The sequence below is a fragment of the Harpia harpyja genome, chromosome 3, assembly GCF_026419915.1.
Source record: "Harpia harpyja isolate bHarHar1 chromosome 3, bHarHar1 primary haplotype, whole genome shotgun sequence".
Lineage (NCBI taxonomy): Eukaryota > Metazoa > Chordata > Aves > Accipitriformes > Accipitridae > Harpia > Harpia harpyja.
Window position 1 is genome coordinate 17,798,283 of NC_068942.1, and position 27,471 is coordinate 17,825,753.

General features: G+C 37.6%; 1 protein-coding gene across 6 annotated transcripts in view; it reads left to right on the forward strand.

Annotated features, from left to right (window-relative positions):
• EPHA7 (EPH receptor A7) overlaps window positions 1-27,471 on the forward strand; it is a 167,341-nt gene that overhangs the window by 43,471 nt on the left and 96,399 nt on the right. For all 6 annotated transcript variants that reach the window (XM_052781488.1, XM_052781492.1, XM_052781489.1 and 3 more), the window contains exons 4-5: window positions 10,993-11,148; window positions 12,027-12,362. In XM_052781488.1, coding sequence (XP_052637448.1) covers window positions 10,993-11,148; window positions 12,027-12,362 — 492 coding nt within the window. The remainder of the gene's footprint in view (window positions 1-10,992; window positions 11,149-12,026; window positions 12,363-27,471) is intronic.

Below are 27,471 nucleotides of genomic sequence, written 5' to 3' on the forward strand. Positions count from 1 at the left end.
ACAACTCATGCTGTACTATTTGGAATTAAAGCATTGTGTGAATCTGGGAAGATTTCTCATAAAAACTTGTAGCAGATAAATCTGTCAGTTAGCAATGTTCTTTCTTAGCACAGACTTAGTGAAGCAAACCCAGAATAAGTTTCTTCATGTTTTATTCCAGTTCAGTTTTGTATCAGTGAATTAGTATGGTAATGCTTTTCCTTTATATTTTTATTTTTATTTTTTCATTAAAGGGGAGTTGAGTGTTTGTAATCTCTTAATAAACTGATACTCTAATCTTTAGATAAAGAGGTTAAATCCTTTTTTTATTTTGAAAGTTTATAGTTAAGTACTTACACAGACAGTTTAAATTTCCAATCTGTGCACTCATAAAAATTTTGTTGGCTTCAGTGAACCTGGAAGGGAATCCTCTCTTAAAGAAATTGGACTGTATTTTTTGTTTCTTTTCCGGAAGTGTTTCTGTTTCTTCCTGTTCCAAGCCAAATGTAACTGTGGAGAACAGTTGCTTTTTTGCATTAAAGTTCCTCCAAAAGCACCACAATGGATTGATAGACATGAGCATATTTTTTCTGAGTAATTAGGACAATCAACTTTAAATGCAGGAATATCTGAGACCGGGATATGCAGCTAAAGTTATTTTTAGATTCTGTAGCACCATTGTGCAGAAGTGGAGTCATTTCTCTCTTGTGGGTTCTTAGAAGTTGGTCTTTTGTTTGGATGGATTTGCCTGCTGTATAATGATGGCCTTGAGGAATGTGTTACAGAAACCTGTGAAAAATTTCCTCTGGATTGAAGCCTGGAATGGTAATGGTAGGTCATTGTCCAAAGGAAACAAAAATGTGTTATTAAGTTATTTTAATTTCATTTCAATTGGAAAGCTTATAGAGATGCCTGCTTCTGTTCTATTTTATGAGTAAGCCCTCCAGATTTATTCCTTGCCAGCCAATTATTAAGCACCATTACAGTTAAATTAGATTAAACATCCACATCAAGTTGATGATTGTCTCAAAGCTTCAGGAAGTCTACAGCAACAGATCTATTTGCACCACTTCCTTTACAGAGAACTTTATCCCTGAAACATATGATCTAAGACTCCCCCAAAGACCTCTGTCATTTCACAGGAGACAAAATGATTTTGTGAAAGGATTTCAGGTTATCTGAGCCCTTCATAGAAAAATCTTGTGTTATATTTGTATCTGGACAGTTGTTGTAAGGTGGGATTTTGGGGCATCAGGAGGGAGTCATCTGCGTGAAGAGGGAATCTATGGCATAAAGATAGACAGAATGAGTAAACCCAGTACTGTTCTCTCCACAGAAGTACAAGAAGTTACTCAGGTTATATTTTTACTAACTTTACATTTTATTAATGCATCGATTAAGCATTGCTGCTGAAAGAAGTGTTTCCACCATTTCTCAGCCCCCTGCTCCTGTGCTGTGCCTTCACAGACATTTAGTGGCTGTAGAGTGAACTGGATTGAGGAACCAATAAAACAAACAGCACAAAGTTAGTTTTACAGTAGTATGTCAGAAAATTTTGTAAATAAGGCTTTAGTGACATGTGAATGATCGTGCCTGTATAATAAAGTAATTTTTATGTCTTGCAGAAGTAGATTGCTGTTGGGGAACCCCTTTTTCAGTATAGGTGCATCTACATTGTATTTGGGACATCAGTGTTGAGCCTTTCAGCAAAACCAGACTGGCTGAGTGTCCAGGCTTTTAGAGACAAGTGTTAGGTGAATGTTAGGTGAATGTCATGGCATCCTGGGAAGGAAAACTTGGCCTGGTATCCTCCAGCTGGCCTGAGCTAACACTGTCCCACCCATGCCTGCCCACGGTTGGGGTCAGGCAGGCAGGTCAATGTACGGAATCTCCTGGAAAGTTGTACAGGGGCATCCGGTCTGTAGGCAGCCTGAGAAGTGCCTAGCTGCAGGCATCTGATCTTCCTGGGGCAGCATAAGCTGTCTGTCCCCCACAGCCATGGGACTTGTCTGTGGAGGAACGGCTCTGGAGGATGAGACGCAAGTTGGAAACTTTGATCTCTGCATATGCAGATCTCTGGCTGGCAGATCTGGCTGACGTGTCTGTGATTGATGGACCAAAACTTACCCCTATTTCCACTATCCCTCTGATGGTAATTTAGAAGCAACTTCACCAGACAAGCTATCATCACAAGTCTTCCCTTCACCAGTTCGTGCTGCTTCTCCTGGAAGTCTCTCAGTGTTGCTTCCAGGAAGGGACAACAGGGGTAGCCAGGGAGTGAGAGGGTTTTTGCAGATATTTGGAAACTGCTTTTGTGGGGTTTGGTGAAAAACACAGTGACTACCTGATTAGAGGACTCTGACAGCCAAACTGTCAAGACTGTGACTGTTCATTTGGCAAGGGAGATGAGACCCTTTGGGGGGCTTAATAGGCATTAGAGATGCTCATGTCAGGGGATACGTCCACTGCTCTGTATAAAAGGTCGTCATATCGTAGTTGTGTTGCAGTGATGTTGCTATTTAGAGTGAGACGGTCTTTTTTTGATGGTTTGATTTGAGGTAATGAGGCTAAAAGATTCTAAAATAATGGAGTTGCTTAAAAGAATCAGTAAAAGAGGAAAAAATAACAGATCCTACCTAGTAACCATTACTTTCAGATGCCACTGTACATTTCTACCTTTAATATCATAGAATCATTTACGTTGGAAAAGATCTTTAAGATCATCAAGTCCAACCATAAACCTAACACTGCCAAGTCTACCACTAAACCATGTCCCTAAGCACCACATCTACATGTCTTTTAAATACCTCCAGGGATGGTGACTCCACCACTTCCCTGGGCAGCCTGTTCCAATGCTTGACAACCCTTTCAGTGAAGAAATTTTTCCTAATATCCAATCTAAACCTCCCCTGGTGCAACTTGAGGCCTTTTCCTCTTGTCCTATCGCCTGTTACTTGATAGAAGAGACCAGTACCCACCTCACTACAACCTCCTTTCAGGTAGTTGTAGAGAGCGATAAGGTCTCCCCTCAGCCTCCTTTTCTCCAGGCCAAACAACCCCAGTTCCCTCAACCGCTCCTCACAGGCCTTGTTCTCTAGACCCCTCACCAGCTTGGTTGCCCTTCTCTGGACACGCTCCAGCACCTCAATGTCTGTCTTCTAGTGAGGGGCCCAAAACTGAACACAGTACTCGAGGTTAAAGATATTTTCATTAGATCCAAAGGTCTTTGATACATTTGAAGGTCAGGTAAGAAGATCATGGGAATCTCTCTGGCTTTAAATTAAAAGATATTTTTTTAGATTATTTTTATATTTTCCAAATGATTTTTCAGTGGTCAGATTCTACTGCATTTTTATTAGAAAACAAGCAAACGCAAAATACATGCCCCCCTCAAATTACATTGTTTTCATTACTCCTTGGAGCTTTTTTGATGTATTTTGTTCTCTTTAGAAAACAACAGGAAACCTTCCCTAAGACCTGTTGGCAATCACAAAGCCCGAATGTGCATTAAAACACCTCACAGGGTTCATTTGTGTATGGACAGACAAGGTATGACTGTACAGAACCTGTATGACATCAGAGGAGTTGAGTCATAGCATAGCCACTGTCAGAGTCACTACTGAATTCAGTAAGCTCAGTTTATTATTTAAGTGGCAACCCTGTATAAGGCAAGCTAGCTGCACTGTAGACTATAAGGAATTTTTTGGTGCTTCATGTTTGAGCTACATCCCAACAATTAATTTCATTACCAGTATTTTTTTTTTCCAGCTGTTAGAGTTGAATTTTGTACAAGTTAAAAAAAAAAGACAGACAAAAACATTAATACAGGAATGTGACAAATTTAGCATAAATTTTTCGTACATCTGTTTAGAAAAAAAAGCACCACTTTTACACTGTAGTTTGCATAGCCAGTTTCTTTTTGTTGCAGCAATGTCTGTTGTCTGCTGATGCATCTAAGGGAAGTGTTTATTCCACTCAGTTAGATAATCATACAACTTTCCTATCAGACCATCATAACTTCCATAATGTAAGTAAGTTAGTTGGTGGTCTTAGATCTGCTAAATTCTTAGCCACTGTATTTTTAACAGATTTTTTTAGTAAAAAGTAAAAAAAAGTTCATAACTAAATATTACCAAGTCAGTAAAAGAGGAAAAAACAAAAAAAAAATCCAAAGATACAGAAGCTATGAACAAATCAAGTGCATTTTTCCATTAATTCTCCAACTGGTTGAGAACCATCTGAGGAAGACAGATAAAATTTCTACTGCTGACAAAACTTCAGGCATGGATTAATTTTTTTGTGATGAACCTACACCATGTCCTGCAAAGTGTGGAGTGTTTGCTCCCAATCTGGCTCATCAGTTGAGCTATCACTCAAGTCTGTGCAGAAGCTACTTGAGCACCTTGCACACCTAATCTTAAGGGAACGGCATGGTGGAAGAAAAGGGGGGAAAAAAAAAAAAAAGGAAAAGAATGAACAGGAAAGCCAGAATATCTTTCCTCCTTTCATTTCACTTTTGAACTCTGTTCAGTAATAGAGTTGCATCTGTCTGCTTTTTTGTGTCTTTGTGTCTCTAACATGTTAATTTTCCCCCAAATTTTCATGGTGGCTTTATATTTGTGGTTCCCAAGAAAGTTAATGAGAGGCACATGCCCAAGTCCTTGCAAACTCTGAAAATTTAGAGAAACATTATGTCATAGCCTCAGTGCACAGCTTTTAGCTTACCTAGTTAATTAATTCTGCTCAGACGATGCTAGAGTTTCTTTAATTGCCATTTAAATGTAATCTTTTATGTACTTATTCAGAATCATTAGATTCAAAGTAATTTTGCTGTTACAGTATAGTGACATTGGGTATTCTTTGATTTGTGGGATATGTTCTTCAACCTGATTACCTTGTCCTTGTGTATAAATTAGCCAGGAAAACATCAGAGTATTTCTTTGTGTCTATGTTTCATTGCAACTAGGTAAGTTAAAAAGGCACACACAATGACATACTCATTTATTTTTTTTAAGCAGATTTGTACATAGGTAAAGGTTTCAGTTCATTTGGTAGAAAAGTTGGAATAAGTTACTATTACTTAGCAAGCATTCTACTTCTGAATCTATTTGTGTGAACAGCAGTATGTGAACATCTCTCAAAAGACATTAGCAGGACTTTGGACAGCAAGGACATGTTAGACTTGGGAAATGAATGTGAGGTCTGAGAGATTCCTGACAGGCAACAGCAAACATTTGGTGGATGATGGTATGCAGCCATGGGACAGTCCTATTTAGAGATATCATTCACACTGTAGCTAAGGCACAATTAAGAGTCTTGAGTTTACTCTGGCTAAGCCATACAACATAATTCCTAGGCTGAAACATGAATATTCTTTAGATGCTATTGCAGTTTAAAAATCATGCAAAAATAAACATCTTTTTCAGCTAGACATTTATCATTGCATAGTAGTTAGACAAATAAAATACTACAGTCTAAGCTCCTTATAAAACAATATATATTAGGTGCCAGAGAAGGCATAACACATGCCATCTCTCACTATAAAAGTAATTTACAGTTTCAAACATAGTCATGACTTGAAAGTACACAAATTATTGGAAAAGGGGATCAGAGGTTATAAAGTCTCCTTTTGTTAGTGGATTTCTTATGTCTAATATTTCACATTGAAATCCACATTTGGGAATTATTTTATAATGGTCTGCTTTCAGTTTATCTAAACTTTTCAGATACATTGCCTAAAAAGTGCCTGTGGCTGATGTTGTGATTTACCAGCCATGTATCTCGTAGGAGAGCAACGCCCCCCAAGTTATTTTCAAAATTTTATTTTTGATGCTGTGGAAGATTAAACATTTTGTATTTCTGGTGTCTCCCATGCCAAATTGTCATATGTTTGTAGCAGGTTAATACGGAAGGGGGTTGACAAATCTTGCTATAATCACTACCCCATGTTGTTTTCATCCTCCTTGTCTGCTGCTCATTTTTGTTGTGAAAAACCCTAATATATCAGTGACAGGAGGTCTGGATTTGTGGCCGACTGTTATAATTACTCCCACTGAGGCACTGTCAATAGGATTAAAATAAAGATTCTGGACCTGTCCATCGCAGATGAGGTCAGCAACACTAGCAGTGGGAGTACTGTTTCTGCAAGCTGTGCTTTCAGTCCTGAGTTATGGAACCATAGACATTAATATGAAGCAAATATTTGAAAGCTCCAGTGGAGAAAGACCAGCCTTCTTTCTGCATTAGCTAAAAAATCCATCTGTAATAAATAATCTAACAGCATCCATCTATGTCCTGACCATACATATATGTATGTTAATTTTCAAATGTATCAGAGCCCCAGAGAGTTTCAATTACAGAACAATCCATTTTGCATTTTATAATTAATAAAGTCTTTGCAGCTGCATAACTTCATCCAGGAAACATCTGCACAAACTCCTTGTGTATACATAATTTCTGTGAAAAGGGGCTTAGCTGAATTGTCTTTAATGTTCACAGGCTTGGGAAGGGTAGAAAGGTAGGGAGTTGATTAAGATAACAGAAAACAAATCGCAAGAATAGACGCTTATGTCCACACAGCTATAAAACAAATTCTAGCCACTGCCTGTAGGACAAAACACAATGTATGGGATCACTTTAACATATAGTCAACTTACTTTATTCAACTGAAGAGGCGGGAGGAACCCAGGGGAAAACCTGAGCTCTTAGGAGGTGGGCAGTCATTTTGCCGTGGTTCTCAGTGGGACCAGGCTGTCACCCCATGTTCGTAAGTAATACTGCTGTTGTTGAAACTCTGTGAATACGCCTTTGCCATCCTTTGATGCTGACGTTGAAAAAGTATTGGTTTTTAAACATTAGTTTCATCTTCTTCAGTGTGCATGAAACTATGGCATGTACACCACTAAAACTTAATCGTGATGGCAAACTCAGGGAATGGCGAGCAAGCAAATAAACAGGCAAGCTCTCTTGCTCTGCTAGCACAGTATGTCATCTTTATTTTTCTCCCCTCACACCAGTCTACTTATTATAATGGGATCAAACAGTAATTAGTGCAGTCACCTCCTTGCAGCTCATTATGTTTCATTATTTTCATATAAACTCAAAAATTATTATCAAAAGCCATGTTCAATCAAGTGTCTAACATGCTGAAACAATTGCGTGCCCTTTAAGTCTTAAGTTGATATGCCACCTGGAAGCCTTGCACTTCTACAAATGGAGATTTCTTCTTTTAATTTGTTTGTATTATTATAGTAGCAAATACTTTTCTTGATTAATGTGTCACTGCCCTACAACTGTTTACTCTTTCTCCTTTGGTTATATAAACATCAGTTGTTACATGTCACTCATAGTCCTCACCATATTTCCATCATCCCTCCCAATTTAAGTTCCCTAGCTCTCCTAGAAGCAAAATGAATCTCCTTACTGTTTATAGTGAAAAGGTTACGTAAAAATGAACAGTACTTAACACGTCCCTTTTTTCCTTTTTCCTGTCCCACAAGTGGGACTACAGACTGCTGTTTTCTGCTCTCTACATCTGCCTTCGTTCCCCCTTCCAGAGTTTCTGGGAATTTTTTTTTTATAAATATGAAACAAAAAATTTACATTATTTGATCTCTACCAGGCCACTAAGGCATGTGATGAGCTCACAGCAGAGAAGCTGCTATTTTTCTACATAAGCTGCAGTCAGCATCTCTAGTTACAACAGCTAATGCCTTGTGCCACAGATGTGGCATCATAGTTCTTAGTAGTGTGTGTTAATTCCTCAGTATTTACTTGTGGCTTTGCAATATTCCATTATTTACAGTATTTGCATAGGCCCTTAAACAATACCAAACACATTGGCTCAAAATGTTTGTGATTGCACTGACTGCAGTGGCATATGCTAAACGTGTATTTGAGTGAGTACTGTGCACAAAACAATGTATTTAAATTACTTGTAATACAAAAAATTCACCATGGTAATTCGGCAAGATAGGACAAAAGGGAGGAAAAAAAGGAGTCAAAAAAAGTGTTTTTGAATGAATCTTTCCCGTCTGTGATCTGTAATGGCTCACTGGCAAGTTATCACACCTTCGTAACTGGTCCGTGCAACACTGTCTTGGTAGAGTTTTCAGTTGTAAGTTTCTTGGCAAGAACAGTGATATACGTTAAAAACAGATAAAGATTTATAGCACCTCAGTTTTTAAGCAATAGAAGTATTCTACCGCTAGGCTGAAAAAATATATTTTTGTGACAAATTTAAATTTATGAAGAAAAAAGGGAAAATAATTTAGTTGTCTTCCTCCAATGACTACTTCTAATTATGATGTGTACCCCTGCGTATCTTCATTTCTAAAGAACTAGAAAGTTTTTAAAAATCCTTTTTGAAAGCACTATTTTTGTACCGTTAAAAATTTCAATGCTGGAATATTCTGCCCCTTACATTTATGGGGTGTATATGTTGAAGGGGTGGTTATTAAATGTTGTCACAAGCCTCTTACTGGAAAAAAAGTTAATGGAATGGTAGCATGGTACGAGTGCCTGAACCTGCTGCCTGTGGTATGCTGTGTGGGAGAATAAATGGCTTTCAGTCATGTAAACTAGTCACAGACATTCAGATCCTTTGAACTCTAATAAGAAACGCACACTTACTTTAAATAGTAAGTGACTAAGCATATAAATGTCTTGATCAAGACATTGGAAAAAAAATGAAAAGGGGTTTTCTGTTTACGTTTTGTTATTTCTGTCTGAAATCTCTATTTTACCCTCTGCGTCTTTGCTTTGTAATGTTCCCTGCTGAGAAGGACAGACTGGAAACACAGTAGGGATCTTTGCCTTTTAAGTTGCTCTTTGCTTTGCAGAGGGCTACGTGCTGGAAGACCTGGTGTATTTGTCCAGTGTTTTTCTCGGTATGAGAGGAACATGACTATTTAAGAAAGGCAGGAAACTATTATTTGGTAATTTTAGCTACATTTCAATTGCAAGCACTGAAAGAGCAGACAGAAGTTTAAATATATGTCTTAAGGTACATGCATACAAATCAGTTCAGCTTTTGTGCTCTTTGTCTTTGGTGAGGAAGTTCTGAAACAACCTTGAATGAAGGTGTAAAAGGACAGTTCTGAGTTAAATTTGCCACAACTACAAATTCACAGGTCATGTTTATCCAAAGTGTTTCTCCAGAATTCTTTCTGTCGTCTTTTCTAAATAGCATATATAACAGCTACTGTGGTAGAATCAAACTATAGCATGTTTTACAAGCAGGACTAGATTTTCTTCTAATACAAACTCGTGCCCCTTTGTCAAAGTCAAAGGATACATGCTTTGCATGCTAATTTTCTCTGCCAGGTAATTGAGCATCCATCCACTGTTTTTTTCAGCATAACAAACACTAAATGTTATGGCGATTTCTGTCCTTTAGGCATATTTTTCTTTACGAAGTTAGTATATTGATAGAGAGTAATAGAGGGCCAGAATTTCCTATCATTTTATACTGGTATGATCCACTGTTGATTTACTTAATTCATCAACTTTAATCTACTGTTATCTTTTACCATCATTACTTTTCTCTCAGTTGCCTAAAATTCATCAGATTAATAAGAGTCATCTGTGGGCTCAGTCCAAAGGCTATTAAAGTCAAAGACACTCCTCATTGACTTCAGTGAGATTTGGGTAAAGCTCGTTGTTTTCATGCTCTTTCCATCACTGCAGTACCAGACAACTGAAATAACTGTTCCAAATATCAGTGTCTTTGGATACTTTGCATTTCTGTTCTGAGAAAATATTCAAGCAAATATGAATATAACCAAAGTAAATTTTCTCCCTCCGAATTCGGAATGACTATTTAACTAGCTTTAATATTTTGATACCCAATACTAAGTTTCAACTGCTGTCCCTGTTCTTTGCATACAGGTGATGGCTTAAGAAGGTTAGGCTGTCTGTTAGGGCTGGAAAAAAGAATAAAATAGTGTGGTTGAAAAAGCCTCTGCTTTATTAGGAAGATCTGGATGGCTTTTGTGTTCTGTTTTTCATGTTGACAGTGTTTGTAAGTTTGCCCATAACCTCAGTGCTGAAATGGAGCCTTAATCTATTTCCAGTTTTAGGTTGTCTGATCCCCACTTCCTTCTTCCTCATCCCCTACAGCTCTCATAGTTTATCCATTCTTAAGCTGGCTGTCTAGGTTGCAGTCCTCTGCTTGTGAGTGTCATTATAGGTGTGTTTTATGGGTGTTTCTGCTTTGGGAACTGTGGCAGTAGCTGAAAGAAGTATTTCTAAACATCAGTTTTGGAACACAACACATTTTTTACTTCCATGGGTTCACAGCGGGCAAACCGCAGCATGAAATTATCTTCTATGAGTATTTCCAATTATCTACCTTTTGACTTTCCCTTGAAAGTTTTAGTAAATTCATTTCAGCCTGGTTGTCTCTCTCTGTGAAACTGGAAAAACCAATTGTGCGGCTTACGTTGTCAGCCCTTCTCCTCTTTCTGCTTGTTCCTATCAGCATCGTCTGTCCAACAAGTGTTCACGCCTCATTTTTCCCTCGGGATCAGGCTTCACTGGTGGGTTTCAGGTTCTTTGGGTTTCTCAGATCAGTGGAGCAACTTTTGCTCCATTAATTCCAAATCAACTAGTTCAGATTCCAGAAACACTTCAGTGGCATTAGAGCAGAGCTTCTCCAGACTGTTTTTCCCTTGTTTAGGCCTATTGCAGGCATCCAGCTGTTTCACACCATTATTGTACTCCCTGTTGGTGAAAAACAGATGCTTGTTATATTTCTGTGTCCCTCTGTGTTAAAATATTGTGCTGCCAACTGCTGAGGTATTTGTAGTGTATGCTTGAACTCATAAAAATGCCACAAAATCATTAACAGCATCAACTGAAGAAAAAGACATTGTGAGCATAGTATCTTGCTTGCGCCAGCGTAACAGAATGGGTAGTTCAGACATTTACAGAAACATGTACCTCGTGACAGAGGCAAAAAAGATCAGAACAATTGTGCAAAACTAAACCTTAATTTGTTCTGTTCTGTCTTAGCTTGTGGCCGCGGGTTCTACAAATCCTCCTCACAAGACCTGCAGTGCTCTCGCTGCCCTACTCACAGCTTCTCTGACAAGGACGGATCTTCAAGATGCGATTGTGAAGATAGCTATTATAGAGCACCTTCTGATCCACCGTATGTCGCATGCACAAGTGAGTCAGTCATGAATTTAATGGTAAAGGACATTGCTTAACCAACCAGGTGCAGCCACTTGTAGCTAGTAGTTTCGGTTGGCTTTTCCTATATTTTAAAAGTACATTTACAACAGTAAATGAAATTGAAAGGCAGAGGGGAAAAAACGTTGACAGTGAATATAGAATCAGCATAAATAATTTGCATGTTTGCTTGATATAACATTGGAAAACATTGCATGTTGGGTAAGTGTGTAACTCATTGTAATAGATAGAATACAGGCATAGTTTTCCCATGGCTGTAAAATTGTTGTAGACAATGTGCTTTATGTGATATAATACCAAAATGAGTAACATGAAAAATGAAGAGTAACCTGTGCGGATCTGAGCTTTGATTGAACTGTAATTGGATCTGGCTTAACCTCCTAACTGCAAATAGACTAGCCTACACAGATTGGTGGTTCAAATAGTGGAAGTCTCCTAAATCCAAAGCAGCACCAAATATCTCTGTAAATCATATCAGAGCTGATAACAAAGGACTAGAAGCAGTTCGTGCGGTATGTTTAGAAGACATGAACAAATCCCATACTTGGGAAAACTATAAAAGAAAACCTTTAAAGTACATTAACCAATCCTTTTAGTTGCACAGAAGAGAAACGGCAAAAGTCAGTTGCAGTAAGTACACAGACAATTGTTATTCTGATGCCTTAATGGAAAATAAATAAAGATCTTGCCAAGTGAGTTCAAGGAAGCTTTTATGCAGCTTGTACTAAAAATAATGAAATGTTTATGTGAAGAAAAATGCTTCAACTATCTTCTGTCTCAGTAATTAAAATGCTAGCTACATGTCCCACCGTGGTTCTGTGCAGTTACGCTGGACTTTTTTGTGTGTTACGCAGGACCTCCATCGGCACCACAGAACCTCATTTTCAATATCAACCAGACTACCGTGAGTTTGGAGTGGAGTCCTCCTGCTGACAACGGGGGAAGAAATGATGTGACCTACCGCATTTTGTGCAAGAGGTGCAGCTGGGAGCAGGGTGAATGTGTTCCCTGTGGGAGTAACGTTGGATATATGCCCCAGCAAACTGGATTAGTAGATAACTATGTCACTGTCATGGACCTGCTAGCTCATGCTAACTACACGTTTGAAGTTGAAGCTGTGAATGGGGTTTCTGACTTGAGTCGTTCCCAGAGGCTTTTTGCAGCTGTCAGTATTACCACTGGTCAAGCAGGTAAGTTTTCATCACTTATGAATCTCAACACTGTGAGACTGAGAGAAATTGGGAACATGCAAACTACAGATGCAGTAAATCAGGACCATGTTTGGTGTGTTCTGGCTCATTAATCTTTTCACCTTGCCAACTAGTTAATTTGAGCTTATACTATTTCATGATAACCTGTCCTGTTTCTTGGCCTCAGGATTGCTTTCAGAAAGCATTCATGAAAGACTTAAAGAAGACATACAGCTTTATTACTGAATAGATTTTCTTAACTCTGCAACTTTTTTTTTTCTTCTTACATCATTGTAGGTCATTCCCTGGTATTTGAAGATTAAAAAAAAGTAGATGTGACAGTCCTATGCAGGCTTCCTTGCTGAATTTTTTAAACCTGTATGGGAGTCCTAGGTCACTGGAAGATGATTTGGTTATCTGATGGTGTTTTCAGTGTTAATGTTTTCCCTCAGGATAATGTTTCTAATTTATCTTATATTTCCAGGTATTTGATTATGAGATTCAGTGAGAATGTGATGATTATTCTTTGTTTCTTCTAGTTATCATAATCTGACAGGTGAAATGTCAGGGAAAATAAAATCAAACTAGCATATCACCCCGGGGAAAAAAGGGCTTTAGTTGTCTGCATGCTGAGTGAAAAAAAAGAATTCTCTGATTTAGGTTTCTGAAATGACGAGTTGCTTGTTGGTAAAAATTACAGGCCTCTGAATCTACAATAGTGCACTGTGGACTTTAAGAGAGGATAGTAAAACTAACCTTTTATACATTGAACAAAAGATCTTAAACCGAGCATTAATTGCAAGATCTGGCTTCCGAAGAAAAGCTTTAAAAGAAAATATGAAGTGAAAGACTGATGCTTGCTGTAAGAACAGCTAACCAATGTTTTAAAGGATACTTCATACATCTTGGAGGAAATTTTAATGACTGTGATCAAGCTATTCTTTTTTAGTGCAGTAGAAATGATCCCTACAGTAACCCTTTGAACTGAGGACAAACTCACCGTACAGGGGCAATGAACAAATAGGGGAAACTGTAGTTATTTTGCACTATAAAGATGGTCATCTGAAAAAAAAAAAAGACAAGAAATTTACTTCAAAACCTTCCCTACCTCCCCCCAAACCTAGGACAGTTTGTATAGTTGTTGAAGTTAGGCTGGAATATTTATGGGATATTTAATTTCCCCATAGTGCTTTCCTGGATGCCAAATGCACATTTTATATTATTTTGGAACCGTCCTTGTGACTAAAAGGATTGGTCTCTGTGCTCGTTCAGTTCTTGGAGTTTATGATGAGATTTTGAGCACAGAGAACTTACCCTGAAACTATTTTTGCACCACAGATTGTATTATTTTGACACCTTGATTTTTCATCTTTAAAATAATTCTCTGTAATTCTTCAAACGTGCACAGGTGGACAGTGTTCTGCTCTCTGTAGATGTCTGTACAGAACTACCACATGAAGAAGAGGATTTGGACTTTTTCCTATTTAGCTGAATCAAATTGGCTTTACTTTATGTGCTTTGATGGTTCAGTGGCGCACAGGGTAAAGGAAAAGACAGTGCAGTTTGGTGGCTAGTATCACGTCTCAGGAAGATGAAAAAGCCTTAATGAGAAGTTTGTTGTGTTACCCCCAAGATAATTCATTATAGTTAATTCTCTTGTGTTCTCAGAGTCATAGATTTATAGGGGTTTTCAGGCCAGAAGACATAATATGGTTATCCTGTGTTATAAGTAATACAAGCTATATGGTTTTATAAAATGATCCTCACATCAAGCCCAGAGATATTAGTGAAACTATAGCTTGCATGTATATTGGAGACGACATCTAGACTTTACATGGTGATTTCAAGTGATGGAAAAACCTACACCCTCCTAGATAAGTTTTGTAAGAGCATGCAGCAAGAAGGAGACCTGACTCTGTTCCTTCCCTGCTCTACAGTTTGCTGTGGGATTATGTACAGGAGACCCTTTCCCAGTGCTACAGAATCTGACACTGTCACTGCTGAGAGAAAGGGTGTTCATACAACTGAAGCTTTGTCTGTTTAGCATTTCTGAATATCAGGATTTAAAGGCTTCCAGTTGGACATCTAAAAGGAATATACATAGGAATTTTGGAGCGGTAGGAAAAAAGTCTTTAAGCTCTCTTTGTTGCAGTTTTTCCTGTCTGTAAAATGAAGGTAACCCTTACCTTTCTTTACCAAGCTCTTCAAGATTTTCTGATTAAAAGCGCACTATAAATGCTGCATTTTTTTTTCACCCAAATTACAAAATTCATGTTAAAGAAAATACAGTCTTTCAGAACAAATGCATTCACCAAAAGGAAAGACCTCTTTTACATTATTTTTGCAACAGCATGTTTTGGATCCTAATACTGATTTCTTTGGTTTCTCAAGGAGGAAAATATTTTAGGTGGAACAGATTGACGACTATAATTGAACAGAAAGAGACTGGTTGCTCAAAGGAGACTGTTATGCTTCTGTGCTCCTATTTTATTTTACCATGGAGAGAAAGAAAATGTTGGATTTATTTATAGCCAAGTAAACTAGAATTCATGCAGCTCTCATTTGTTACTGTGTGACTGTTCTATCCTTTTGGCAAAAATGACTTTTTCTATGCCCATATTGCTTTTTATGTGTGTAAATGTGTCTAACTAAACCTTCTTCACATGTTATTATGCTAGCACAATAGGTGGCTATATATAATTACCGGGTTCACCAGTTGCACAGAGGCTTGCAGTGAGATTTTCCCTTTGTAGTTCTGGTTTAATTGAGTTGATCCTTTGTGACCATATTCACAAAATTCAAATCATTGTGTAATGATAACAGGAAATTATTGATAAAAGAATGGGGTTATGGAATATATTCAGTGTTTCTTCACCCACATATAACAAGCTTCTGATGAGGCAAAGAGAGCATGTCACAGAAAAGAACCAGGTGGTTGATAAAAAACTATTTATATTTGTGGAAATAACACAATAAAATGACTGCTAGTTGGTAGGTAGCATTTCACATTGCTCACGTATATACATATGACACATTGCTATTCATTCCTTGTGTTAAAAAGACTTTGTGACTAGGCTATCAGTTGTCATATGGCATATTTTTTATGCTGCAGCCAAGAACCGTGAGGCTTTTTGTTTTGCTTTGTTTTGTTTTTTGACAAAAGCATGAAAGAACTGAGCCGGAATCAGAGGTAAAAGATTAAGTGCACTAAGTCCCCCAGGAATAAACCATCTTGTTTCATATCTTGCCTATCCAGCATCATATAAGGAATACAGGATGTCATCCCAGTATTGCAAGCTGATCTATGTGAACCCCTGCATCCTTGTAGAATTCAGATTTAAATGTGACTAAGCCCCAGTTACAATAGGTGACTGTATTGAAGAGCTGCAGCTAGCAAAGAGCTGACAAACACTACTTTTGCAAGCTTATTGAATGGTTGTTTACCAAAGATAAATTTACCAGTTCCCTAATAAGATATTTACCTTTCAGTGGTACTGCTAGTTCCTTTTGATCCATCAAATTCCTTTCTAAATCTTACATTTTTTCCATACAACAGTCAAAAGGTTGATGGAATCAGGTAGGTTTCACAGCAGAAGAATATTTGTCAGGTTTTGGCATTTATGCACTTTCAAACCTTTAAAAAAAAAAAGTGTTTCAATAACAATTGTATAATTTTTCTGTTGACACTTTTGCAAAGACAGCGTGTTTTTAAAATTGTCTTTCTACATCCTTTCCTCTGGAATTTATCTGAATGGACAATCGACTGGTCTCTGATAAAGGGTGACATTCACCCAACCTAGCCTGACTGAGAAAATTATTTAACATAGGTTGGATGAATCCCAACATATGTCAGGGTTTGAGAAAATATAAGTATCTGTCCTGAGCCAGTTTGAGTTGTCTTTATAATCATTGGAAAGGAAAAATCATATCCAAGGGGACACTCATCATGTCTTATTACCGTAACCAAACATGACAAACAAAAGTTGAAATGTAATGCCAATACCTGTTCCTAAATGTACTCCCTGTTCTTATGCAGGGAGCACTTGCTAATGCTCACTGCTTCTTCACAGCACTCTTAGGTCATGCTGTGCCTTCAGATGCACTTAATGCCGACAACTTGGTGGTTAAAAACCCCGATTCAGTTCCATAATCAAGGCTTACCCTTGAAAAAAGTTTTTTAGTAACAGTTTATTTTGTATATGTTGATTTGCTTTTCCTTTTTTTTACATCTCAGAGTTCAATTTTCAGACCTTTTCCTACAAAAAACAGGTCCCTAAATTCACAGCTTAAAAAAAAAGGGGAGGGGAACTGAATATTTGAAAGTTGCATTATCACAGCAACCTGAGCAGAAAACACATTACATGCTATAAAATCAAGACTATTAGCAGCAGTATGGTTGATTTACATGGCAAGAAGAAATGACTGAATGCATAAAGGAAACCAGCTATCCCTTACGTAAAGCTGTGTGATGGGTTCTGCCTTTCTTACATACTTCTGAGGTCTTTCTGAACAGGGGATTCACTTTGCATTCTCCCCTACTCTACATTCTCCTTTCGTTGTTGCTGCTCATCATTTTTCTCTTCTTTGCTTCTCTTTGCCTTTTCCCCAGCTCTCAATTATCTCTACTCATTTTTTAAAGTCTCCTCTTTCATAGTCTCTGCACTATTGACCATCTATTTGTTTCCTGTTCCCTGTCAGTCTCACTTAAGCCCGACTTTTCTTCAGCAATGAGCTGTCCCCCAGCAGAGGCAGCAATCAAGAATATTTATGCCTATGGCTTTCCCAGTTGCTTTGACCTCACCGATCTAGTCCTATTCTCACTTTTCTCCTTTCCCCAGACCATTTTGGTGTCTTCCCATTCTGCCGCCAAGTTGTGTTAATCTACCTTCATCTACTCCTTCCATCCAACGTTCACTTCTGGCAATACATGACAGCTTATTACAAATAGCTTCAGTGTTCAACTTAACATTGCTTCTATGTTTTCCCATTTCACTGGACTTCCTTTAGCTTCAGGTTTCATTTGGTATTTCCTACTAATGACTTTACTTTTTGAGCTATGCTTCATCTTCTAGCCTTCAACTGTAGATCAGCTTTCCCACATTGGTATGGCTCCATCATCTGCATATATATTTAAAAATGCTGCTTCATATGAAAAGAATTCTGATTATAAAACTGTCTTTCTTTTCTTTTTACCAAACGCATTCTATCTGTTGAGCTGGCAGAATTATAGAAAAAGTCACTTTTCAAAACTAATATTCCCTAACTGCTTTCATTAAGCTGTGGTTTTTAGAGGCATGTATGTTATGATGATTGTATTTTGGGTTACCGTTTTGCTTAGTTTATTTAACGGGAGCTACAAAGATGTTAGTGGTTATTCTTAATAATATTTAAGGTATATTTTAATCTGTTTTAACTTTTTTCTAGAACAGTAGGCAGACAGCATGGTTTCATAAATGTTCTGCACTCCATGGCCACCAACTGATAAGGGTAAAACTAGAGTAGAAATTAATTACATGTGGTAGTTACTATTCATCCAGGTTTTTACATGTCTTTTCAGTACATTTAAAAAATGGATTGGGTTATTTCTGTGGAGCTAAGACTGCCTATTGATCTGCAGTCACATTAACCTGGACTAGTATCACAGATATTTTGATAGGAGGAGGTAACTGAATTTATGCCTGAATTAAACTGATGGATAAAAACTTGATTACAATCCCAAGCTCTGTATGGCAAATACCATCAGATCAGGGAAAGCAGTTTGTTCATTCACTGATTGTATCGGGTCATATTTAATGTAGTGAAATCCACAAGGTTATAGAGATACTGTAGAATTGCTAGGTTGGGGCATTGTTCTAAGCTTGCTAAATGTTAAATTCTTTTTAGGATTGTCACAAAGAAGGAATCATCTATATAGGATATAACATGTTATGACATATATGATATTTGACAGTTTTGATAATATTTTATATACATATACAGAATATATACATACATTTGAAATGAAAAGCAATATGTTTTATAAGAAAACTTACCACAGATTAGCCAATTGATAGTAATTAATTTTTTCTAATATTTAGTTCTAATTTGTTCTAATATTTTTCACTGAAAGATAAAAGAGAAAGCAAGAAAGCAGATGTTAGCTGTGTTGCTTAGGGTCTGATCCTGCACCGCTGAAGTCAATGGAAGTTTTGTCATTGACTTCAATAGGAGCAGGATTTGAACCTTATGCTCTATCAGAACACACAGGAACCAAAGCAATGGGCACTCTGTCATCCTGAAAGGAAACTTTAACTTCTTATCACATTTTGAGTCTGACTGTAGCAGGTTTTTGCACATCAGTTTGTGGCTGAATGTAATTTGAAATTATTTTTTTTAGTATACTAAAAAAAAAGATTTTTTTTTTCCAAATGGGTATCAGAACTCTTGCCTGTCCAGCTTTACCATAAAAGCTTTTTAGAAATAGATGTATGTAATAATTTTTGCTAAGAAACTAAGTAAGTTTTTCTAGTAGAGACTATGTGAATTTTACATTATTTAGAAATAAAAATAGTGGGAAGCTACACTCTAGTGTAGCTACACAAAGACAAAGTAAAGCTTCAGCTTCACAGAACCAAAGCTCTGAATTAGAAATGGTCAGATTAAGCTTCTGTGTATGTTAAATGTTTGGTAGCAACCTGCTAGGAGAAGCATGACAGCCACAGGGCTGTTAACTTTCCCATGCACTGAGCTATTGAAGTAGCAGGGTATGTCACCACAGTCAAATGTAGACTACTAAAGCATAATTTCACCAGCTACGTGATAAATAACTATGTACTCGAGGGAGAAAATGAGGGATATGAAGTACAATTTAGCCAAAGAAAGGAGAGATTGGTTTGCTCATGTGACACAAAGGACTCAGAGCCACTTTTTCTTCTAATGTTACAAACACGAGCCAGACATCTCCTCGATGTTTATGAGTTAACACCAATTGTCATCTTAAAAGTAGTGACGAAAAATTAATCCTGACCTTGAAAAGAAAATATGTGTGTTAACATCACATTTTCTATGACCAGTTGCAGAAGGGTTTGTAGAATAAAAGAGCTCTACTTGTGACACCTGCTGGGTGGGTTTTTAGCCCCTCATAAATATGCCTGGCTTCTTCTTTCACTTCATCCATAGTTAGATTATTTCTCATGGCCATAAGTCCTTTTGAACAGAGTAGAAACTGAATAGTAGTGCTCTTTGAGCTTTATTATACTCTTTGGGGACACTTATACATAATTCTGCAAAGACCTGGCCAACCTCAAAGACTTTCAAGATACCTGCAGTACAAAGACAATAAATCACTTGATACGTTTATACATGGTGATACACAGCCTAGTGTAGCTAATTAACTCATGTGCAAAGAAAAAAACAACTCCATAGACCTTTGATTTTGGCAGCAGAACTGTACCTCCAGATCTTCCTTTTTTGGCTTCCTGTGAACTGTAGTATGGTAACTGGATGCAGGATCTAGAACAGTGCTGAACTCCATCAGTAGGATCTCAGGAACTCAGTGTTGTTTCTTTGATGTATTGGCCACATGTATCATTCTCTTACCAAAATAATGTCATGATGATTATGAAATGTAGGCAAATATTTGTCTGGAAACTTCAGAATTTCCGTAGGACATCGTTTTATGTGAAACACTGTCATGGCTATATTGCGACCTAACAGTAAAAGAGAAACACAGCAGGGAAACTGGCAAAAAGAAAGGTCTGTTCTGATTCAGTCATAAAATTTCTCAATCATATATTACATTTGTTTGGTTAAGCTTCCTGTTTCTTATTTGTAGCTAATAACAACACATAGCTGGCCTCATAAAAGCACAAGGAAGATTTGGGTTTCAGTATTTACAAAACAGTTTTGAACTCCTTCAATAAACAAAACTTTGAAATATTGGTATTGGTAGGACAGAATAATACATAGGGTTAGAATTAATCTGGCCAAAACCCACTGTGCTCATGAGTTCTGAGATCTTACTTTAGTAGTTTAATTTAATATTAAGGTGTTTCATTTCTTTGTTATTTTGCCTAGAAAGAACAAAATTCAAAGAAAAAGAGTATGTTCATATTTGTAGCAAAATAAGACATTAGAAATTTTGTCCCTGAATTTCCTAATATGTGATGGTTTGTTTGAGACCTTTTGAAGAATTCATGTACCGTTCTTATTAGAACAAAACAAAACCCTCTAAGTGCACAGATGCTTTTTTGATGAGAAATGAGCATCACTACTGAAAGGCACTATTGCAAGTGCGTAAGCACCACCAAATGTGAAATCCTTATTGAGGCTGTATGTAGTAAATGAAAAAATTCTTTAACTGTAACATCTTTATAGAGTGAAGCATTTGATGACAGCATGGCATGGAGCCAGCCTACTGTAATGACTCCTGTGGAAATCTTTAAAAGAGAGAAGAGAGCTTATACAAGAGAGCTGAAGAAGTTTCTCCATTAAGCTTAAACGATAGAATAGCTAAACGTGCAACTTCTAGATGGGAGACATTGCTCACACTAGTGCCTGTTTAATAGCTGGAAGACCTTTGTGGTGAGTCTGTCCCAGCTAGTGTAGTTAGTATGCCAAAAAAGCACTGCAGGAAGGAACAAAGAATGTCTTGAATCAAGAACTTTCTTAAAGCAAGGTTTGAGTCCACCACTTAGGGATGAAGTTCAGTCTCATAATTAACTGTCTAGAAAGAGGTGTCGTGTAGATTTGTCCAGCATTCTAAGATAGTGTGTTTCCAGTTTGCTTTATATATATCTATATTCTCATTAGAAATGGAGTCAGAGATTCTGCTGCTGCTCTTTTGGAACAGATCATATTTTATTCAGTTACTTATTTTTTGTTTGTTGCATGTGCCAGCAAGCCTGCTTTTTTTGAAGGAAAAATGGAGTTTTGGCTAAACAGGCCCTCAGGTGAAAAATACAAATCTTCCCCTTCTGCCCTGTGGCCTTCTGGCAGTGTTAATGGCCCAAGAATGAAGTTCACTTCTGGCAGGTAAGGGTGAGGATAGCCGAGATGGGTTGGAAAGTCAGGGCAAAATAAAGGTCTATGAAGAGCTGGGCTTGATCTTTCTGATGCTACTGGGGTAACAAGGGGAGACATCTTCCCTAATAGCAGTAGCCATTGCTAACTTACCCACTCTGACAGCTCCATGGGTGACAGCAGATTTTTCAGGTGCTGGAATAGTTTGAGTAATTAATAAGTCTGGCCAATGTTTGCCATCTCTGACGTTGCTGCCCTATGTAGTTTCCTCTGCTTTGCATGTGATAGAACCAGCCCTGACTCCATAGGGCATATTCCTAACTGAACAGTTATATCTACTACTCTTTAGTGTATGAATTGTTTTGCACAGTTTTGTACAGCATTTCTGTAGTCTTTCTCTGTTATAGTCAAAATATATCATTGGATCTATTTCTAGAGGAAATTCTCAGGGCAATTTACTGAGGAAGCCATGGTTGAAGGCTGCAAATTGACAACAATAAAAGTGTTATCCTGAGTTCAATAGTTAATGTTAAGATAGGAGAAGCTGATTATCTTTTTCTTTGCTTCGTTAGTGATGAATGGAAGCAAATTTGATGCAGGCAGCAATCTGGTGAAATGATGCAGAGCTATCTATGAAAACATCTGTACTAATCCACCAATGCAGTAAATTATAGCTACAAGCAAAAGACATTGATCCAAGAGGATCATTAACAGCTTTAACCAACTGATCCAAGTAATAGGGTAAATGAGAGAACATTATCAAGATCTGATTTTTACAGCTGTCAACTACAATTGCTAAAACATGATTACCACTTTCTCTCAATTTCAACCATTTTATGACTTAAGTTTAGTGTATTCTATTGCGGGCAGCCAACAAGGATCAATTAAGTGGTAAAATACGCAGGAAAAAATTGCCCAGCTATCATGCACTCCATTTACCAGGAGGTCAGTCACAAAGGGAGGGATAATTGCTGCAAGCCAACAAAATTAATCGGGGATGCGCCAGAAAGGGTGATGTATGTTCTGTGACAAAGTACGTGACAGAGATGTACGCATAAACCTGTAGCTGCTTGCCTTGTTGAGGGCACAAGGACGAGAGAAGGAGACCTGTGGAAAACAATTAGCATGGCTTCAGAGTGAGCAATTCTTAATTATCCATAACATGTCGACATCAGATAATTAGTGTCCCAATTTTTAACAATATTTGATCATTAACTACAGTCGAATAGGGAAGATCAAGAACTGAGCCATTTGTCTGAGCTAAGTGTTACGTAACGGTGTCTGCATGCGAACATAAGTCGACTAAATCATGCTCACAATAATGACACAGAAATCTTCTTATTGTGGGACCAATATAAATGTCCTAAATTTGAGCTTATAACAAGCTGTGGTTTATGTTTCCATAAGGTAGGTTGTTTGTGAGAGCAACCCACAAAATAAAGCAGGCTTTAATGACAGCTGTAGTTTAAAGTCCCTAATGTGCTGCTTTTTCATCTGTACATTTAGATTTTCACAGCAAGCAGCGCAAGTCATATGACTCAGGCCATTTTAGTATTAATGCTAATTAAGGAAAGGTTATTTTTAGCTCAATTTTCTAAATGTACAAGGCTACGTGAGTCTGCTAAATGAGTATCTCTTTGGACAATTTTCTTTCAGCTCCTTTGTCTTCTGTCAACAGTTTTTGGCCAGTTTTAAATATGTTTGACAGAGAGGTGGAAATCTTAAACTCCTGCATGATGTTAACAGGCCAATGAAGACCTGTCCTTACTGAATGAGCGAAATCATGTATCAGACATAAGAGAATCCACATACACAGAAAGACAGAAAACTTTTAAGAAAAATTAATCACAGAACTGCTGATATTTTTCTAATCTTAATGAAAGAAATTGTAGAAGTGCAGAATGGGATGTTTCATATCCTATTCCATCTGGTTTCTGCCATATACAGGCACAGAGAAATGAAAAGAGAGGAAGAGATGTGCACACACATGCATACACGCACATGCTTACCTGTAGCTTAATCTCTTTTTAATCTCTCTTTCTTCTAGCCTGTTAGTGTATTTTTCAGAATATTTAAGCTAAATCTCACTTCCTCTGAAGTGAGCTTAAAACTTGAGGGATGAGGTCCTGTCACTGTGATTCTTGGCTTTTCTTTTTAAGGATGACCCTCCTAAACTTTTACCTACATTTCAACAGCTCGTTGTACAGAATTATCCATTGAATCTGGGGTTACCTCTCACATGTATGCATTTGCAGCAGCAAACCCTTCAGTTTCTGTATCTCCCATCTCATACCTGCTGATGGATCTATTTACCATCCATCCTTTTGACCTTTTCTGTCTGTCCGTCATCTAAGCATTTCTCTTTTTTGAGTTCCCCGTTTCCTAATGCATTACAGAGCGCTCATTTTTTTTTTCCCAAGCTCCTTTCAGGCAGTAGTGGCTGAGTCAGCAGGCTGGATTCAGAGCTGGTAAACCCTTATGCTTATGTGGAGAAATGCCATTTACTTCGCTAAAGAGTCTATTTAAGTTCATAGAGCCTCTAATCATGGCTGTGAAATGAGGAATTGGATGTTAATATTTCAGAGCCAATACTCTAATGATCTGTCTCTGTGGACCTCCTGTGGAATTATTCCAAATATTCCCTTGGGTAGCTGAGATCAAAATTTCATCCTTAGTTCTAATTTTTTGTGTTGCAGCTTAACTGGTAATGAAGAGGGAAAAGTGTCATTGTTCTTTATACTGTGTGGAGTTAATCACATGAAACATTTTAGGGCTAAACGTTCTGCTCTTTGATGTTGGCATTAAACATTAGCATTAAATCTTTGGTGGATATTTACATTGTTGTAGTCAGTGGAGATTGATAGGTTTCTTTAGGGAGTGATTTGGAACAGGAGCCAAATTTAGGAATTGTGCATTGACTTGTCCTTAATTACAGAGGAAGCTTTAGATTACCTTCCTTATTTAGCCACCTAAATTAACTGCCAAAAGTTGATGACATGAATGCCCATCTTCCTCCCACCCCTACATATGCAAATGTTAATTTCTGCCACAATGTTAACATTAAATATTTACATGCTTCTATTTATTTTCAAGAAAATACTAAACAAACAAGCAAATTTAAAAATAATTTCTTGTCTTCAGGATTTTAAAACTCCTTAAAAATAATTTGCTAGTCCTATTAGTAATTCACGTTGTTAAGACTCTTTGAAGCTTTTTACCATTGACTGAATTAACTAAGGTGCTTAGTGAGGATATGCATATACAGGTGTCTTAAAAATAGGGGTATTTCACTTGATTGCAGTTTATAGCGTTAATGTTAAAAATATTTTAAAAATATAAAATACTTATTCTATGGTTTCTTTTCATTTTAGTGCCAGTTAAGAGTCCCCATTAGGAGGACCGCAGGTGCCTTACAGTTTATCTTGCCTACAATAATGCAGTGATGACCACTCATCAGTGTTATGTACTTTTGTGTAAGCAATACATTAACTCAGCCATGCAGTGGCACAGAACAATTACTAACAGATAACCTTTAATGAGCAATAAATAGAGCAAGTGAACTCCTTCACCTTCCTCCTGGGAGCTGCTTCTCAACCTTTGCCCTAGCAGGTACCCCAGGCTCTCAGAATATTATCACATTCATGATGCTTTGGAGAGTAATTTCTAGATGCCAAAGAGGAAACTGCCTTTCACACCTCTGCTGACTACAGCAGGGGTAAAGGATGGAGGTGATCTCTCAGGCAGACAAGTCTCATCCCATTTAGCAATCCATAGACCTAAATCAATAGCTCAAACTCCACTAAGATACTAGCAGACAGGCAGTGGGAGTCTAAAGAAGCTAATGCCTGTTCCCTGTTTACCAAAGCTATGCCTACGTGAAAGGGATAAGGGTCCATCCTCTGTTCCTGGTATGTCAGGGTTCACGCTTGTGAAGTTAAACTTCTTTATCTCCCAAAACAACATTCCCACATTGAGATTGCCACAGCTATGCCCAACTAGCTAACCAAGCTAACGAATTAATGGTATGGGCAGGCATGTATTCATACTCCATCCTCAACTCTACCACAGTTTACTAGATTAAGTAAGTTTACTAAGTTTACGGAGCTATATTTATAGATTAGGAGGTCTATAAAATCTGACTTCTTGGAAAATACTGTAATAGGCTAATCTCAAAGTGATAAAACTATGCACAAAAGCAGCACAAGCTCCTTTTCTGGGGGAAATGCCACAGCTGCCAACTGCAGTGAAGCTGGTAAACTAGTACCATGCCTCTTTTTGTCACATGATCGTATAAACTTCTGTGAATATAGAATACTCCCCCAGACTGGGAACAGTCACGGCTGGTGTCATAAATTCTGTTTTGAAAAAGGGTTATGCTTCCCATTGGGCACACAGAAAGGGCTTCAGTTTGTAGTTTACATTTTTGAAGTTTGCTTCACTTTTCAGTATTCACTTAAATCTGCATTTCCTGTACACACTATGAAGCCTAGGGAAGGGAAAAACATTCAGAGGATGCAGAAAACAGCTTTGAAGTTATTTATAAAACATGCAGAACTGTTTTTTCAAAATGTGGGAAAATCTTAAGTATATTTTTGGGAGAAGAAATTAAGTGAAGGATTTAAAAAAAATTATCTTCTTGCCTATTTATGCTCTGATTCAAAGTCAGTGGTTAAGTTTTCCTTTAACCCTAGTAAGTATCTAAGCCCTTGAAAATGCCTATTTACTATTATTAAAGACAAAAAGGGTGGCACAAAGTTGCTTTCCATTTAACTTCCACTGAACAGTCAGAATTATCCTAATATCACAACCTAAAGAGTTATCACACATAAAAAAACCCCCACAGAGACAAGGTGGTAATTATTCAACTATCCATTTTCATACATTTTAATAATCAGATGTTCCATCCAAAACAAGGTCATTTTGAAATTTTCTGTAAAAATCTGGGATCTGGGAAATGCTTACCCATGTAAATAGCTCCATTTTTTTCAAGTAGGTAATAAATACTTAGGAATTTGCATAAGCTAGCTGTAAAAAATGACATGATCCTGGGGTTTTTTTCTGCATTCAGAAATGCATTTAGTCCAATGTTTTGAACTTAATCAGTACATCTCAAGGGGAGCTTTGGTGTAAAAGGAGTGCAGTTTGACCCCTGTAGCTGTAGAAAGTAAGAGTCAGTGATCTCCATTAGATTGTATATCCCGCTGGGTAGTATCAGTTGCCCTTTTGTTATTGTAAGCTCTTTCTCTTACTTTTACTGTTTAAATAAATATATTGAAGTTAAAGAGTTAATGACAAATTCAGGAAGTCTTGACTTAACGGTGATGAAGTGAGACGCATTTTGTGCCATTCACTGTACACAATTTATAACCCCGTTTGATTACCGCAGCATGTCCTCCGCCTATAAGGATTGCACCCGGGGGACTAGTCAACTTATTAATTCATCACTTGCCGCCTTTTACGGCTGCAATACCCCTTTCTGGCATACAAGCAGAGAGATGTAGTAATCCAAAGGCTGCCAGCCGACTGGTTCCACTCTAGCTGACCCTTTGTCTGCAGGCACAATGCTGATAACTTTTCTCCGGGTTCCGCTTTCTCGGAGGCTGCGTTACCCTCCCGCCTTTCGTCTTGTGATAGGAACAAGCAGATGTGGTTACAGCGACTTCCAGGGAGGAACGGCCTTCCACAAGTTAACCTGTAGCTTTTTTAAGTGCCTTTTGATTTATCTGTCACCTGATCCATCAGCAATGAATAATTTTCATGGAAGGTGCACTTTAATTACCTTCCCATTTGACTAGCATTATCATGCCCTATCTTGGTAATTAATCTCACAAAGTATCCAATTTCAGTCTTTATTGCTGGCAGGCAGGCCTTCTGAATTATATGTGCTTGAATGGACATTGGGTCTGTTGTTAAACTAAATAGGCCATGAAACAAATTTGGGGTCCCTCTTTTTTTCTTTTTTTTTTTTTTCTTATTGTGTCTGTAAGGATGTTGTGGTCTAGTTGCTTTGGTTGACTTAGTTGAATTTTGTACAATGTAAAGCAGGAAAAGGCAATGGTAGAAAATGGTGGCTGATAGAAAAATAATTAAAATAGCATAGATCATAAAA